The sequence below is a fragment of the Mustela erminea genome, chromosome 13 (genome assembly GCF_009829155.1).
Source record: "Mustela erminea isolate mMusErm1 chromosome 13, mMusErm1.Pri, whole genome shotgun sequence".
NCBI lineage: Eukaryota > Metazoa > Chordata > Mammalia > Carnivora > Mustelidae > Mustela > Mustela erminea.
Window position 1 is genome coordinate 78,763,486 of NC_045626.1, and position 17,938 is coordinate 78,781,423.

Sequence of the window (17,938 nt, forward strand, 5' to 3'; positions counted from 1 at the left end):
AATTTTAGTGTCCTAATTACAGACCAATGATGATGATGAAAGTACTACTTTACTGGGTCTTTGTGGCATTAAAAGAAAGCCCAAAAAACACTTAAAACAGTGCACCATTGGGACGCCTGGGTGGCTCAGTTGGTTAAGCAGCTGCCTTCGGCTCGGGTCATGATCCCAGCGTTCTGGGATCGAGTCCCACATCGGGCTCCTTGCTCGGCAGGGAGCCTGCTTCTCCCTCTGCCTCTAGCCTGCCACTCTGTCTGCCTGTGCTTGCGCTCTGTATCTCTCTCTCTAACAAATAAATAAAATCTTTAAAAAAAAAAAAAAGTGCACCATTCATTTCATTTTCGTTTATTATCACTTTATTGAACGGAAGTGAATCTGCTCTGTTAGTCCGGGTTCCTTTAGGCTTTGTCCATTTTTTATGTCGTTATTACTTCTGTGATTTTTTTTTCTGTGACCCCAAATTTCAGGGAAATTTGAGTATTTGGAGAGTAAATGATAGAATTGAAATGCACGAGTGAATTCTGCAGCAAAGAGGAGAAATCTGTCAGGTTGTGAATGAGTCCCTCTAAATGTGATTTGTTTTGTACCTTTAGCTCCTGGACCATCACTTTTCTTAAAGTGGACTTTATTGAGCCATGTGTCCCTATTTGAGAAAAACCCTAAATGACTCAAGTGTTGTTTTCTCCTGCTCCCTGCCCTAGTGAGTTGGAAAGGCACTGATCAGGTTTCATGGCCTTTGCCCTGCATCTGTTTTGAGGCGAAAAAGAAGTTTTCCTCCTTCTGGCTGCCAGTTAAATGTCTGTATTGGGGGTTGGTGAGGGGGTGGGGGGGAGGTATTAGATTTTGTTGTAATACACAGATGTGGCCACAAGAGGGCAGCAGTATCCCACAATAGGACACTAGACTCTCCATCTTTAGGTGTCTAAAATTCTTATTTAAATAATGTGTGTAAAAACATTGAATGCCATTAACTGCTATAAAGGAAGTCTCTCTATTATGTATATATATATGGATATAGATGCATAATATGCATAAGTGCATAAAGATGCATAAATATCAAAGTCTGACAAATTTCATGGTATCCCGGGACACATCATTTTGGGAAATGGGCGGCAGGGGAGTGGTTGCTGCTGGTGGTGAAGGGACATTTGTAGCTGGCAATCCTACCATTTCTGTTCTCAGTCCATCTCTCCAGAGGTGTCCTGGTCCCCACCTCGTGCTATACTCCAGTCTTACCACTTTGTCTTAGAAAGCACAGCCTTGCCCTGTTGGACTCAGAAGAAAATCCAGGTTCATTTCCAGCACCGAGCTACACATAGGGTTCCAATTTACCACCCCTTAGGGTTCCTAAACCCCCAGTCTAGACGGGAATGGTGAGGGAGGACAGCCATCAAGGGACTAGGCCTATCCAGTGTGCTCTGCTCTGAGATCATCCTGTATTGGGGGTAAGCCAAGCTGAGCAGAGGGCCATCCAAAGACAAAGGAATTGGAGACTGCCCATAAGGAGTTCAGGGAGGACATATAATTAACTGCCACCATCTATAGAGTACTGGCTGTGTGCTAACGATAGGGGCTACTTCACAAAGTATGAACACTTAAGACTCCCATTGTACAGATGAATAAAGTGAGGCTCCCAGAGAGGGTAAGTGACTTGCCCAAGGTAATGAGTGGCCAAGCTGAGAGGCAAACCCAGGCCTGTTCCCCCTAGCTACCGCTAGGCGGCAGTGTGGAGGCTCAGCCCACTCTCATCCCCTCTAGGCTCCTGAGATATGTTCACCATACTTCTTTCTTCCCTGCTCTAGGAGATCACCCCCGGCCAGCTGAGTCTGGAGGACCTCTTGGAGATGACAGATGAGCAGGTGTGTGAGACCGTGGAGAAATACGGAGCCAACCGAGAGGAGTGTGCCCGTCTCAATGCCTCCCTGACCTGCCTGCGGAACGTCCACATGTCAGGTGAGCAGGCCTTGGGGACGGAGGCTCGTCCCCAACACGTCGTCCTTGGTTCCTCCAGATTTCTGTGCCTGAGCTGCAGGCCAGGATGAGACAGTCAGCTTTGGTTGGTAAATACCAAATTTACCAAATTCCTCAAAGAGGGGAATTCCGAAGCCGGAGGGGGTGAAGGCAGCTCTTGGAAGCTTGTGCTCAAGGGAGTGCGGAGCTGGTAGGGCATTTGGTTCTGGATAATAATGGCCCAGATATGGAAATCCGGGAGTGCAGAGCTGGTCAGGGTACTGGTACCTTAGACATTCTTTTTTTTTTTTTTTTTAAAGATTTTATTTATTTGACAGAGAGAGATCACAAGTGGACAGAGAGGCAGGCAGAGAGAGAGAGAGAGAGGAGGAAGCAGGCTCCCTGCGGAGCAGAGAGCCCGATGTGGGACTCAATCCCAGGACCCTGAGATCATGACCCGAGCCGAAGGCAGAGGCTTCAACCCACTGAGCCACCCAGGTTCCCCCGGTACCTTAGACATTCTTAAGTGCCTTTGCATGTTGGGTCCACATCCAGTTAACTTCTTATTTTCTTTACATAAATAATAGACTCTCAATGTAAAACAAAGCAGAGAATAGATAAACAAAAAGAAAAGAACTATCCCAGGCTCTGCCCTCTAGGGAACCTACCGTTGTCATTTTGGTAAAAAGTTTTGGTGTAAGTCTTCCAGACAGATGGGTATATGAGTCCTGTTTTTAAACAATATGATTACGATTATCCATGCACATTTTGAGATGCCCCCCCCCCCAATTAAATAACCTCTGTGACTTGTTTTATCAGTTTGGGATCCAAATTGTTAAAAAAAAATTCAGCTGAATGAGTTGGAGATCAGTTATGAATCTGCCGGAATCCCTTCCAGCACGCAGAGAAGCAGAGAAGTTTTTATAGGCGGGAGGGTGAGGCACGGGAGTTATTAGCAAAACAAAAGAGAGGGTTGTTTCCTGAGAGGCTAAAACTTCTTAAGTTTGGGTTTGCTATCTTGTGAGGGTGAAGACTCCTTTTGGAGATTGTTTTGTTTTGTTTTGTTTTAGTAAGCCCCCGTGTGGGGCTTGAACTCACCCTCCTGAGATCAAGACCTCTGCGGAAATCAAGAGTTGGTCGCTTAAGCGACTGAACCAGCGTGTACCTTAGACATCGGAGGCTTGTTTTGTTTTGTTTTTCTTTTTCACATCATCTTTTTTTTGCTCTTTCCCATTCATCGCTCAAATCCCCATTTGCCGCTATTAGCTCCTCTTGAGTCTCCCTGCTTCTCTCTAGCCTCATGATCCCCCCACAAATTCTGGGGCCTTTGTAGCTGGAAGGGATCCGCTCTGCAAACTCGAGCTAAATCCGGTCCATCGGCATGGTTGTTTCGGTTTCCGCCACTAGGTGTCACTGTAGAACCTCAGTCTGGAGCAATGAGGCCGCTGCTTGGCCACAGAAGCCTTTCTTTGCTGGGTTCAGCACGGAACGTTCAACAGGTATTTCCTGCCTGCTGTGTGCCAGCAGGGCTGGGATGTATCAGGGAATGAAAGAGAAAACATATTTGAAACAGGTCATTGGCCCGAATCCCTGTGCACGCCCTCTGGTAGTCCTTCTTGCTGGCACATCCTTACCAAAGCTACGGTCATCCTCAGAAGGGACCCTGACTCAGAGGCTGTCGTCTCATTGAACGATGTTGGCAGCATCCCTGGGCTCAGTGATCTGGTGTCAGTACCATCCTCTCTCCTCCCAATCCCAGGTAGGACAAACAAAAATGCCGCCAGATAGTCCGGTGAACGTTACCAAGTAGCTTTCCAGAAAGTTTGTATCGATTTCTACCTCTGGCCTCTCCTCCACCCCCGCCCCATATAATGCTGTTCACCTTCCCGAGGCTGAGCACTCACCCTTGGTGACATCCTGGGCTGCGTGAAACCCTGCGAGGGCCTCTAATCTGCCGGTTTTCAGTTTTGGTTGAGTTGCACAGAAATGAATCAGATTTACATGACAACTCTGTACACACACACCCCTATGCACATACGCACCTGAAATGAGTCTCGTGAAAGAAAGAATTGGCATCAAACTCATTCTTACTATATGTGGTATTTTGCATTCTTTTCTATTTCATTTCGTATCATTTACCCGACGCTGGTAATGACCCATCACTTTCAGGTCACACCTCACTGGTTGTGAGCCGTGGTTTGAAAGACAGGGATCTCTTTGATCCTCGTGGGGGAAAATTTTTCTCTCTCTACCCTTCTGGGTCCTTAGATGAGACCACCACCAGATGAACAAGAGAAAACAGAGGTTTGCTAACATGCATACCTCCTGTATTGTAGAAGAGCCTTGGGGAAACTGAGTCACTCTTCAGAATAGCCCTAAGACATCATCTTAAATCACATCTCTAGCTAAAGTCAAAAGAGAGGGTTACACTCAGGGGGTGGGGGGAGGCCCTTATGGGCAGTGACCAGGAAAAGCACAATCAACAAGGGGAAGGTGGTTGTACAGAAATCTCTGCCTTCTCCACTGGTAGAAGTTTCTAGAGATTTAAGAATCACCCTTCTGATACCGAGTTGGAGACACCCTTATCCATGGAGGTTTCCCTTATCAATGTCAATGCCTTTTACAAAAGTACAACTTCTACTCGGGTACCAGAGCTTCCCCTCTGTCTGCTGTTTCTTCAAAATAATCAGCCTAAAATAGCCCTTCAGCCAAAAGGATGTATTCTGGGGTGGCAGATTCCACTCCCCTTCATCCTCCTGCCTCTACCAACCCTTCCTAGGCAGCTCAGATCCCGTCTACAATGTCCTGCTCTGTTTCCAGCCTTAGGGCCACTGGGACTTTGACAATGGTGGCCAAGTCCTGCACGTTTGTCAAAATCCTACGGCTCTTGGTGCTGAGGTCAGCATGGGGAAACACTCAACTCAGTGCCATGCATTAGGTCTCACAACCCAAGATGTTGGAAGCAAAGAACTTTGTACGACTGTTTATAAGGAACGAGGCAGGGGGATGGCTGAGCACAGCCCCTCCCAACAGCAAAATCGGGGGACTTTGAAGCTGCGAGTGCATGTGTATACACAGAGGTGCTTGGCAAAGGACAGTTCAGTCTAGAATTGGGGCAGAAGCCATTCTAAGGGGACAGGAGTCCAGCTCCTACCTGGTTGAAGTCACAGATCAGCCTGGGTCGGCTCGTCGGTGCTCTGACTGCACTTAGTCCCAGGTTTTTGCGCTCAAAGGGGTTTAAATCCTGCAAAAATGACCAAAACACTGCCCAAGCGTGGGCAGTAGGTCAGTCTTAACTTCTGAAAAAGCACTGGGAGCTTTACTGAGGATTTATTGTCTCTGCTGTGGTCAGACTATGTCCTGGCTTGGGAGTGGTTGTTTTTTTGTTATATTCTTTTGTTCCCTGAAAACCATTAACTGCTCAGGTCCCCCCCCTTTTTTTTTCCTGCAATTTTAATGCATCCCAGGGAGTTCTGCAAAAAATGTGCTTGTGCGAATAGCGCCGGCCAGGCATTGCTCACAGACCTGCCGGGGTCCTCACATGACTTCTCTGATGTTAAGAAAGCTGCATCTCAGCTTCATTTTTCTGGGGACCCCTAACTCTGTCTTATCTACTCACCCAGCTCAGCTCCAAACTTCCCCAGAGTCATACTTTACTTCTGCTTTTCCTGTCTGCGGCGGGGCTGCTCACCACTTTTTTTTTTTTTTCTCACCACATTTTAATTTAAATTTTAACCTTTTGGGTGGAGTGATTTTTTTTTTTTTCTTTAAACATGGGTGTCTGTTTCCTCACCAGACCATAAGCTGCAAAAGGGCAAGGATCGGACCTCTTTCTGGTCATTGTTTTATTCCCAGGCCTGATATCAATATCTGATACACTCTAGGGACTTAGTAAACATTTCTGAATTAAAAGAATTTTTTTTAAGTTTTATTTTTTTAAAAGATTTTATTTATTTATTTGACAGACGGAGATCACAAGTAGGCAGAGAGGCCGGCAGAGAGAGAGGGGGAAGCAGGCTCCCCACTGAGCAGAGAGCCCGATGCGGGGCCGGATCCCAGGACCCTGAGATCATGACCTGAGCTGAAGACAGGGGCTTAACCCACTGAGCCACCCAGGTGCCCCTGGATTAAAAGAATTTTTAAAAAAAGACTTAATTTGAGAGAGAGAGAGAGAGAGCACACAAGCAGGGGAATCAGCAGAGGGAGAGGGAGAAGCAGACTCCCCCCAAGCAGGGAGCCCAGTGCGGGGCCAGATCCTAGGAACTTGGGTTCATGACCCAAGCTGAAAGCAGATGCTTCACTGATTGAGCCACCCAGGTGCCCCAATATTTCTGAATTAATGCACCTTTTTCCACATGTAGCCCGTGAAAATCACCAGGGGCTTAAAGTACGTGGTCCTTCTCATGGGTTGCAGAGAAAGCTCAGGATTTGGCTTCCGTTTGGAGCCCCAACCGTTCCCATTTCCCCTTCAAGCCTTAACTGTTGACTAAGTCTGTTAGTTACATAGAATTTTCTGGATCAGGCATGCATTTCACATCTTGCTCTGGGCACCATGGTCTAGAATTCCCTTTCTCTTTGTTTTCCCAGTGAATCCCCTGCTTATCCTCAAGCCCAATCCCTGCCTCCAAGCCTCTGCACTTTGTTGAATGAATGAATGAACAAACAAATGAATGAATGCTCTGCCACCAGCTGACCATGTCTTACAGTGGTTGTCAGTTTCCTGGCCTTCCTCTCTCATCTGACTGTGACCTCCTGTGGGGCAGGTGCAGTTACAAGCCTAGCTTCTGACTCAGGGTTCCCCTGTTGAGGGAAGACTCAAGCTGTTTCATGTACTTGCTACTGATCTCCACCAGGGGGAAGCAGGGAGCCATCCTTTTAAATCTTCCCTCAAATATGATCTTTGGTTCCTAGAAGCTTCTAACTATCTTAGGAGCTGGATGATTCCATCATTTCCTGCCCTACACTTTAACCAAAAATGTTATCCCAAACTAGGGAACACAGTACTATCTTTCCCATGAGACTGGTTCTTAAGCGTCATCCCATATTTATTTGCCCTGGTAACCCCAGCTCTCATCTGGACGGCTGGTCTCTTGTACAGTGATGATGTCAGATATTTTAAATTCTGGTGTGGAGCATCTGGGTGGCTTAGTCGGTGAAGCATCTGCCTTCAGCTCAGGTCATGATCCCAGGGTCCAGGGGTCCAGTCCCATGTCCTGCTCCCTGCGCAGCAGGGAGTCTACGTCTCCCTCTACCCCTCCCCCCTGCTTGGGATCTCTCTCTCTCTCTCTCAAATAAATAAATGAAATCTTTACAAAAAATTCTGTTGCATACTGGTGACTCAAAGCATGTTTGTTAAACGACTGAAGGAATACAACTTGTGTGGAGAAACTCATGGAAGCAGACGGAGACAAGCAAGCTTTATGCCTGGAGGAAATGTGTACTCTCCGCTTCTCTGTCTCCCTCTTAGAACATTGGGGCACCTTTATTTCAGACGTGTGACTCTAATCTTAGTGTTCTCCCTCGGTCTGGGGGATAGCCTTGTTTCCCAGTGTCCAAGAAGCCCCCAAGTTAGGAAGAAATGACCCCTTCTTCCGTTCTCAGAGCTTGTTAGATCAGCCTTAGCCCGAATCCAAAGAATCCTCAATTGTCCTTTCAACAAGTTCAGGGGACCCCAAAGCCATGATATCTTAACTTTTTCTTGTTATATCAGATGTGGCCTGAAACCAAAAAAATTCGTTTGTTCAACAAAATTTGTCGAATGCCTGCAGTATGTCAGGTACTGGTCTGATCTCTGAAAATGCATACTCAGACGCCTGTCCTCAGGGCTCTCCATTCTAGTGGGGGTGGGGCAGACAGATGATGTGTTATAATCATAGTAAATAAGTGCATTGTGAAGTATGTTAGAATAAGTGTGGTTGAGGGAAGAAAAAAGTGGAGCAGTCTCGGGGGGATGGCAGTGCCCCCTGGGAATGGGGGGAGGTTGTCCTGCTAAATAGTGTGGTCAGGGCAGGCCTCCGTCCTCTTCAGTTTTCCTTTCTGCTTTGCCCTTCTTAAGGCTTCACTGTTTGCTAATGGTATGGAATCTGGATAAACTATGGTTCTGCCAAGTCCTGGGCCTGCCACCTCTCAGTGATGTGATTTTCAATATGGCATCTCACAATTCTGAGCTTAGCTTCCAAAGCAGTGAGATGAAGATGATGATCATTTCTACCCATTGGTTGTTAGAAGGGTTACAGGAGATGGTACAGGCAAAGCACAGGGCCTGACTTGGATTAGGGACATCATGAGTCTTACTGTTACGATCATCATTAGCACCATCCCTACCCCCATCCGGCACTCGTCATTACCACCCTCACCACTGAAGTTCTGTCACCATCACTACCACATCATCACCACCATCACCATCACTATCATTATCACCATCACCATCACCACCACCATCATCATCACCTCACCACCACCATCATCATCACCTCACTACCACCATCAACACCATCAACACCAACATCATCACCACTATCATTGTCACTGTCATTATCAGCACCATTCATACCATCACCATCACTACTGTCCACACCATTGCCATCATTATCATTATCATCATCACTATCAGCATCACCACCACCGCCCACACCATCATCACCACCATCCATACCATCAACACCAACATCATCATCACCATCACCACCACCACCACCAACACCATCGACACCAACATCATCATCACCCACATCACTACCACCATCATCACCATCACCACCACCATCCACACCATCACCACCACCATCATTGTCACCACCACCACCACAACCATCAACACCATCAACACCAATATCATCACCATCACCACCACGATCATCAACACCAACATCATCACCACCACCACCATACACAATGTCACCACCACCATCATCATCCTCATCAACACCAACCTTACCATAACCACCAACATCACCACAATCATCACCATCACCAGGGTCCTCTAGACTTTCTCTGACCCCAACTCTCTTCCCTCTACCTTCTTGCCATCATCTTCTCTTTTTCTCTCCAAAGGGCCCATGACCTTTAGTTTCCTAATCATGCTTCTCATTCTTTGTTTCTCTGATTTCCCTTCCCTCTAAGCCACTTTCTCCCTCAACATAACTTCTTCTTTAGAACCTATTCTCCCACTCTGTTTGACTTGACTGTTCTCTAGGGGTGGCCCACTTTCCCCCTGACCAAGAACATTAAAGCCCAAGCATTTTTCCATGGCACCCATTTTCTCCATCATGGTACAGAGCCAAGGTCCTAGGGGTAAATGGATTGTTGCAGAAGAGTGTCTACCTCCCACTTGCTCCCTACCCCTCACTGTCCCTCCAGCCCCAGACTGGCGGCCTCAGGCCTGAAAACCACAGGCTCCCTCCTGGAACTTTCCTCCCTAGATCGCAACTGCTTATCAAAGAAGACCCCAGGGGGACAAGACTCAGAAACCACAGTGCAGATGCTGTGCCTTTCCTTCTCTTCTGTTTCCTCTTAGTCCCTTCTCCTCTTGGGGGTTTGACTGTTTTGACTGTTTTGAGACCAATAATGGGGAGTCATTTGCATCTTCTCCTTCCCCAGAAAAAACCCAGGTCCCAGGTAATGGAAGGCCTTGCTTTTATCCTTCCTTTGCTTTCCTTCCTTCCTTTCGTATGCATTTATTTATCACTTATCATGCATTGGTATATATCAGGCACTGTGCTAGATTCCAGGGCCTGGGGGCTTTCTCAGGGCTTCAGTGGGGAGCTGAGACCCAAAGCAGGAGGAGGAGTTCTCCTAATGACTGGGGTGGGGGTGGGTGGGGGGAGCATGCAGAAGTGCCTCATGTCAGGAGATAGAGTGTAACGTGGGAGGCACAGACAGACCCGTGTGACTATGAGCGCTGAGGAGGGCCGGCCTCTGCGGTGGACCTTGGCACGGAGCTGCCATCGAGGGGTGTGGAGCAGAAGATGCATGGGTCGCCGTCCTGTTTGCAAGCAAGCCCTCCGGCTGGGGCATGTGGGGGAGGGGTGGCTCACAGCGAGTTGCCAGGAGGCGCAGGAGGAGGCTTGGACAGGCACACGTTGCAGCACTGTGGATCTCAAAGATCAAGAAAGAATTCTCCGGATGCCTTAGGGGGCAACTTAGTAAGTTTCCTTAAGGAGCACGGGGTGGGCAGAGAAAGTGGCCCCTTTGGTTGTATGAAGCTGGTGATTATGTGCTTTGTGCTCGAGGGGGAAGGGACACGCCGGAGGTGGATCATAAATGTCTTCGAATTTCTACTCACGAAACTACTTTCCCAGGATGTTTCTCGGGCTTATCATTGAGCTTGACATTAAGCCGTGCACAGGCAGTCAGGAGGCCCCTGAAGAATGTAGCAGCCAGCACGTCTTTGATCCATATCGCAGCTCTGCAGGCTGTAGGCCAGCCTTCTGGGCTAAAGAAGAACATGTTTCTGCTTCTGTCCCTCCTCCCGGGGCCGGAGAGGAGGCCAGGGTGCCAAGAGCAGGCAGGTAGCCCCGGACCCCGGGGGCCTCTCAGGGCCTTCGGCCAGGCGCTCTCCGGCTCCTCCTGCCTGGCCGGGGGACACTGGCAGCCAGGAGAAAGGACAGGGTGCAGAATGGCCCCGAAATAGCCTCGAAGCCCAGGCTCGCTCGAGCGCACTCGTGCTCTCTCTCTCTCTCCTTCCCTGTTGGGGTATTCAGCGCAGCCCACTAGAGCCCTGCCTTCACCGCAGCCTTCCTTTGATAGAACAAAGAGTAAGAGCGGTCTTGATTGCCCTATTGTTCCAGCTGCTTCTAACTTTGGGAAGACTGGGTAGGGCGAGGGAGAGCAGGGCCCCTCCCAAAGCCTGCAGGGTCTGTTATGTTCCAGCGCTGAGGTCCTCTCTTCCCATCTTGGTACACTCTCCGGCCCCGAGCTGTGGGTTCTCAGGAACCCCTTCCACACACGGAGCGCCATGTTGGGTCTCTCCGGGGCAAGTGATAGAAACTTAATGCAACCTTACCAACGCCTCATTCGTTCACTCCGTGAGCAACGATCTGACTTCCTGTCTCGGTCACCATGGGAGACGGGGACACAGTGAGAGCTGGACATGCTTTCAGCTCCCATGGACTTTGCATTCTAGACCTGCACTGCCCAGTCGAGCGGCTGCTAGATTCATGTGATACCCATGAAAATGAAATAAGATAAAAAATTCACTTCGTCCATCTTACCAGCTTCCTTTCTAGTGGTCCATGGTTGCATGGGGCTAGTGGGTACCCTACGGGGGAAGCAGAATCCTGGGGCATTCCCATCACCGCAGAAGGTTCTATTAGGATGGTGCCGCTCTAGACTACGTTGAGAAAAATGATAAGAAAAATGACAAATGGTGATCAGCTTTATGCGGAGAATTAAAATATGGTGACAGGGGAGTGACTGGGTATCTCTCTTTGATGGGATGGTCGCAGTGGGGGTGTCATTCAGAGTTTACCAGTAAAGCAGACCCAGGAGGATAAATGTATTAAGAGATTAGGGCGGGGATCGCCTTATTGTTGGGGAGGGTGGGCCCGCCCATCGGGAAGAGCCGGCTGCCTTTGTTCGGCTCTTAATGCTTTTTGAAGGATTGAATCAGGCCCGTCCAGATTATGGAGGGTAATACTCCTGATTTAAAGTCAGCTGATTAGGGACTTTAATCACATCCACAAAATACCTGTAAAGCAACCCACAGATTAATGCTGGATGGAGTACCTGGGGACTCCGGCTTAGCCACGTCAGACCATCCCAGCGGGCATCGCTGAGAAGGTGACATTTAAACTAAGCCTTGAATGACAAGAAGGTTTACCAGCCATGAGAAGAGCAGGGAGAGCGCCTTCTGAGGAGAGCAAGTGGGTCATGCCAGTCTCCAGAGCTTTCTGAAGAAGCCGAAAGAAGGCTCTCACAGCTGAACCATGGCGTGTGCTCTGGTGATTCTTTGCTGGGTGACAGCTGACTCCAAAACTCAGTGGCTTAAAACAACCAATGCTTTGTTTTCTCTCGTGATTGTCGGGGTTGCCTGGGCTCAGCGGGGTCGATCCTTAGTACCACGCATCATGGCTTGACTGGACTGGGACATTCAAGATGGCGCACGTACCCGGACGGCAGTTGGCACTGGCTGTTGAGGGGGAGCTCAGTTCAGGCTGTCTGTGGGGGCACCCACATACTGCCTTTCCGTGTGGCTTGGGTTTCTTATAGCAATAATAAGCGTTCTAAGAGGGAGAAAGGGGAAGCTGTCAGGTATCTCAGAAGCTAGTTCTGGAACAGGTACAGTGTTCCTTCTGCTGGTAACTGTATCAGTGAGGGTCAGTTGGAGGGGAGAACCGCTGTGAGTATAAGGGGAAAATGAATTTATCCTAGGCATACAGACCTTATACAACTGAAGGAAGAACTGGGGAAGCAGAAGTTCATAAGGGGAGACTGAGGACTCAGAGAAAGGTCTCTAACCTGCCCTAATGTGGGTAAGCCAGCCTGGGTTGTTGGAATCCTCTGGAAGCCAGCACGTCCATCTGTTGCAGGGAAACCAAGAAGAGGGACTAGAGGAGACGCTCATGGAAGGTGGTTGTTTCTTTGGAGCTGTTGCTTCTGTGGGTTTGCAGGGACGAGTCTGGTGTTGGATTTGAGGTCAGTGTGGTCACCAAGGCCCACCGTCAGGATGAGAAGTTGGCCCCAGAGTGGGAATGACGATGGAGAAGCCAGACCAGCACCTCTGCATCTGTCCCCTGTTGTCCCTAACCCACGTCTCAGAGCCTCATAGCTGCTGCTTCCTGCATGTCCCAAATTTTGTACATTGGACAGCTCTAACCTGGGACTCTACAGAGACAGGATTTTGGAAACACAGGTGCCCGAATCTCGCCAGGCTGACAACACACTAGTATAGATCAGGGAGCGGGGGCAGCAGGATGGCAGGTCAGGGGAGCGGAGGCAGACAGGACCAGCTTCTCGGGGGCTTCAGGACCATGGCAAGAAGCTCGGGTTTCTTTGAAGCAGAGTAGGAGGCTGTCGGAGGGGTTTTAAGGGAATTGTCTTGATTTGATTTCATTGGACTCTTAAGTCAAGGGTGAACGGAGCTGGTTTGGGGCAAGTTTCAATCCATTGGTCAATCTCCCTTCTTCCTTCTTCATGCCTTTGTCCTGCCTCCCTTGGGCTTGGCCTCAACTCTCCCTGTTTAGCTCCACCTTACTTTTCTCATCTGTAAAATGGTAGTATCTTCCTTCGGCGCTGTTACCAGAAAAGAAATGAGTTAATCAATAAACGCTTAGCCTGATGTCTGACAGATTGCATGCCTAGGACATGGCTGGCTCTGATTATCTTTATTATTATTTTTTTAAGTCAGCCCCCCACCCATCCTGCCCCTGGCCTTTGCCTTGTAGCCGGGGAAGCAGAAGCCCCGCTGAGAAACTGGTCCAGGGCTTCATCTGCTCTTCCCGATATAGCTGCTACTTTTCTTTTCTTGCTGGCCACCTTTGGCCCCTCTCTTAAACCCCCGTGCCACTTCATGCGGTCAGCTCTGGCTTTTGTAGGAATCCCCCAGTGAGAACAAAGGGAACCTGGCTCCCGGCTGGCCTCTCTGATCTGAGCCACGGTCCTCCCTGTCTGAATTCCCTGCACCTGGGAGGTAACAGAGCAGAAGAATTGGTCACAGAACTGAGACTGAACTTGAACTGTGTAGTCGGCAGGGGCTGCACTGTTTGATTATCGTGGCTTCTGTGTCCACTAAACCGGATGAGCAGAAATCGGACCCAAACTGACGGTTCCATTTGAGAATCAGACCCCAGCTCCTTCCCCCAGGCTCCCGGTTGGTCCATCTTCAGATGTCTTCATTAGCTTATCACACCAGCTACCCTGACCTAATTGCTTTTCTTGAAAAGCCTGCCCTCAGGGCCTTTGCACAGGCCATCCTTTCTGCCTGGAATGTTGTTGGTGGCTGGTTCCTTGTCATTTTGGTCTCTGTTGAAATGCCACCTTCCCGGAGCATCCCACGTCCACCTCAGCCACTCATAATCCCATTATGCTGTTTATTTTCTTCAGGGTTCCTATTTGTTTATCTATTGGTTTGTTTCTCTACTCCTTGCCAGAACAGTGGATCTCAAAGCTGAATGTCCACCAGAATCCCCAGTAGGGCCCTCGGAATTTCTGTTTCAGCTGGTCTGGGGACGCACCCAGGCACCCGTATTTTTTTTTTTTAAGGTTTTATTTATTTATATGACAGAGAGAGAGAGAGAGACAGCGAGAGAGGGAACACAAGCCTCAGGAGAGGGAGAGGGAGAAGCAGGCTTCCCGATGAGCAGGGAGCCCTATGCGGGACTTGATCCCAGGACCCTGGGATCATGACCTGAGCTGAAGGCAGACACTTAACCATCTGAGCCACCCAGGCACCCCAGGCACCTGTATTTTTAAGAAGTTCCCGTTTCTGCTGCTGCCACGGGTCTGGGGACACCACTTTGAGAACTACTGTGACAGCACGGTTCCAGAGCCTGGCTCAGAACTGTCGAGTAGAAAGTAGTCGCTGAGCGATTAAGTGATTGATGGTGGCCCGTGATCATAGTAAGAGCAGATACCGCTTGGGTTCTTACTGAGAGCAATGATGTGCCGGTTAATTGACCAGCCGCACTGGCTCATTTAATGCTTTCAACAACCTCATGAGGTTTAGATGCTTATTTTTTCTATTTACTGGTAAGAAAACTGAAGCCCAGAGAGTTAGCCTCCTTGGCCAGGGTCACCCAGGAGTGTGTCAGAGCCAGGGCTGGAAGCCCGGTTGTGGGTGGGGATGGCTTTCTCCTTAACCTTGGCAGGGGGAGTCCATATATTTCCATTCACTCAGCTGGAGTGCTCAGCCCTCTGTGGGGCTCACAGGGGTGGAGCAGCTGTAACCAGAAACAAGAGAAAAAGACATTTTTTAGAGCGTGTATGTCAATACTAAATGACAAGCGCATTGCACATTCACAGAGCACGTTCAGTTGTAAGAAGCCCCCGGGCTGCAGATGATCCTGTTCGATCCTCACGGACGTGTGGGTGGTGGGCCGACCGGGGTGAACACCCATTTCACAGGTGGGAAAACTGAGGCCAGCAGAAGGCCACTCCGACTTGCCGCAGAGCCAGAGTTGGAACAGCAGCACTTGTTCCTGCCGCTCGGCGCCGAGCCCCTTCTACTGTGGGGTATTTGGGAATGCTGATGGGGGGCCACATAGCCCCTCCAGGTCAAATCCCAGAGCTGCAGAGCTGGGACATTGCCCTGAGGTGGGTGTGGAGGGTCAGAAGTCCCCGGAGCCTTGCAGCCCTGGGAGGGCCCCCCTTCTCCCAGCAAGGCTTTCTGCCCTATTCTTAGCACTGGTCCTGGGACAGAGTGGGTTTCTGATCCCTGGGTATGTGATTATATGTGAAAAGTGCAGTAAATGTAGGGAGGGTAGGGGAGTGGAGAGGAGTGTTCTCAGGTGGTGGTATTATTTGGAACCAAATTTGCCCCCCCCCCCGCACCCGCTCCGCCTGACCCCCCACCCCGCCACGACCCGCAAATGCCTCAGTACTCTGACACAGCATTACTGGAAACAAGGAGATAGTTCCAGTTCATTACAGTTAGGTTTTGCACTCAGGTGGCCTTTTGTGTTGTTCAATTATTTTCCAGAATACCGACAGAGTCTTGTATGACAAGCGCTCCAGCTACTGTCTGGGGAAGGGGGGAGAAAAGGCACTGGGTTTTTGTTTGTTTTTGTTTTGTCTTGTTTTTTTAAGAGTCTATGTATTTAATTTAGGAGAGAGACAGTGTGAAAGAGCGAGGCGGGGAAGGGGCGGAGGGAGAGAGAGAACTCTCATGCAGATGTCCCGCTGAAAGAGGGGCTGACACCGCGGGGTCCCAGGACCCTGAGATCACAACCTGAGTTGAAACCAAGGGTTGAATGCTTAACTGCCTGAGCCCCACAGATGCCCCCCAAAATGGCACAGTTTTGACCAAATTTTCAGGTTACCTCGTTTTTATTTATTTTTAATTTTTTAAAAAAGATTATTTATTTGTTTGACAGAGAGAGAGAGAGATCACAAGCAGGCAGAGAGGCAGACAGAGGGAGGGGGCGAAGCAGGCTCCTCTCTGAGTAGAGAGCCCAATGCGGGGCTCGATCCCAGGACCCTGAGATCATGACCTGAGCCCAAGGCAGAGGCTTAACCCACTGAACCACCCAGGTGCCCCTTCAGGTTACCTAGTGTTTTAAAAACGGATACATAGAAGACAATTCTAGAAGGAGATACACTTGGATACTCAGCATAGTTGTCTTAGATGGGGGTGATTATTATTTCTCTTTTGCTTGTCTGCATTTTCTGTCTTTCTGGGCAAGATACAAATAGTTGTATAACTTCAAAGAAAAACAAAATCGAAGGGAAGAAACTACTCGAATCTGTCTCTCTTGCCATACGTTCCTCTCGGCTGCTGGTGCCTGATGGGGCTCAATGTTTGGACCCTACAGACTTTGATGATTTCATCTACTTATTAAACCCCACTTCTTCTTCTTTTAAAGATTTTATTTATTTATTTGAGAGAGAGAGAGAATGAGTGAGCGAGAGAGAGAGAGAGAAGAGAGAGCATGAGCTGGGGAGGGGCAGAGAAACAGACTCTGCACTGAGCAGGAAGCCTAAAGAGGCACTTGATCCCAGGATTCTGGGATCGTGACCTAGGCCAAAGGCAGACACTTAACTGACTGAGCCACCCAGGCATCCTGTTCCTTGCATCTGTTCAAAAGAGAAAACCTCCTGCCTGCCTGTTTTGAAGTAAACCTTCCCATGGCTTAGCAACTCCTAATGATGCTTTGAGCAAGACACAGCTTAAATGCCACCACTGCCAGGAAGCCTGCCTTGATTGCCCCTGATCTCATCTTGGCAGTTATCTCGCAGTTTTTTTTTTTTTTTTAAAGATTTTATTTATTTATTTGACAGAGAGAGATCACAAGTAGGCAGAGAGGCAGGCAGAGAGAGGAGGAAGCAGGCTCCCCGCTGAGCAGAGAGTCCGATGCGGGGCTCGATCCCAGGACCCTGAGATCATGACCTGAGCCGAAGGCAGCGGCTTAATCCACTGAGCCACCCAGGCACCCCTCGCAATTGTTTTGATATAGAAACCTCCCAGATCAGATGATAGATTGCTAACATCACAGGCACCATCTCTTAGTAACAACAAAAATAATAACATATTAAAAGCATACTGTGTATCAGGTATTATCCTAATTTTAAGGAAAACTTCACTTACGCTTCAGAACTTCCCCCAGACAGGGGCACCTGGGTGGCTCAGTCGGTTGGGCATCCTACTCTTGGTTTTGGATCAGGTGGTGATCTCGGGGTTGTGATCCCAAGGTCATGAGATTGAGCCTGGCGTCAGGTCCCATGCTTAGCAGGGGGTCTGCTTGGGATTCTCTTCCTCTCCCTCTGCCTCTCTCCCTGCCTGCACACGTGTGCACGCTCTGTCTCTCTAAAATAAATAAATAAATAAATATTTTTAAAAAAAAAAAAAAGGAACTTCCCCAGGGGATAGGGACTCTTAGTCCCTATCAATTTTCAGATGATAGAAAAAAGTCACAAGGCAGGGGGGATCTGGCCGCCAGCAGCGGCCAGGACCTGAGCTCCACCGGCCACACCGGCCACACAGCCACACGGCTTCTTTAGTTTTCTGTGATGTACTCATCACGGTGGCAAAAGTGTCATCGAATGAATTAATAAACAAATGAACTGTCATAATTTAATCATGGGAACTGTGCCCTTGGAGTGGAAGGTGGAAGCATTTTTAGATTTGCCCTAGGAGAGAGAAGTGAGCAGAAGACAGTTTCTGTCTCTATGTCAGTGACAGGCTCACGGGGTAGAGAGATGAGCAGATAATAAGAGAGCGTTCTCTCTAAGACGGAGGTGCGCCAACAGCCCACGGCCAAATTCTGCCCTCTGTCTGCTTTTGTAAATAAAGCTTTATTGGAACACCGCCGTGTCCATTCGTTTCTGCATTGTCCAT

General features: G+C 49.0%; 1 protein-coding gene across 6 annotated transcripts in view; it reads left to right on the top strand.

Annotated features, from left to right (window-relative positions):
* KSR2 (kinase suppressor of ras 2) overlaps nt 1-17,938 on the top strand; it is a 413,744-nt gene that overhangs the window by 90,865 nt on the left and 304,941 nt on the right. For all 6 annotated transcript variants that reach the window (XM_032309540.1, XM_032309545.1, XM_032309544.1 and 3 more), the window contains one exon: nt 1,800-1,950. In XM_032309540.1, the coding sequence (XP_032165431.1) occupies nt 1,800-1,950 (151 nt within the window). The remainder of the gene's footprint in view (nt 1-1,799; nt 1,951-17,938) is intronic.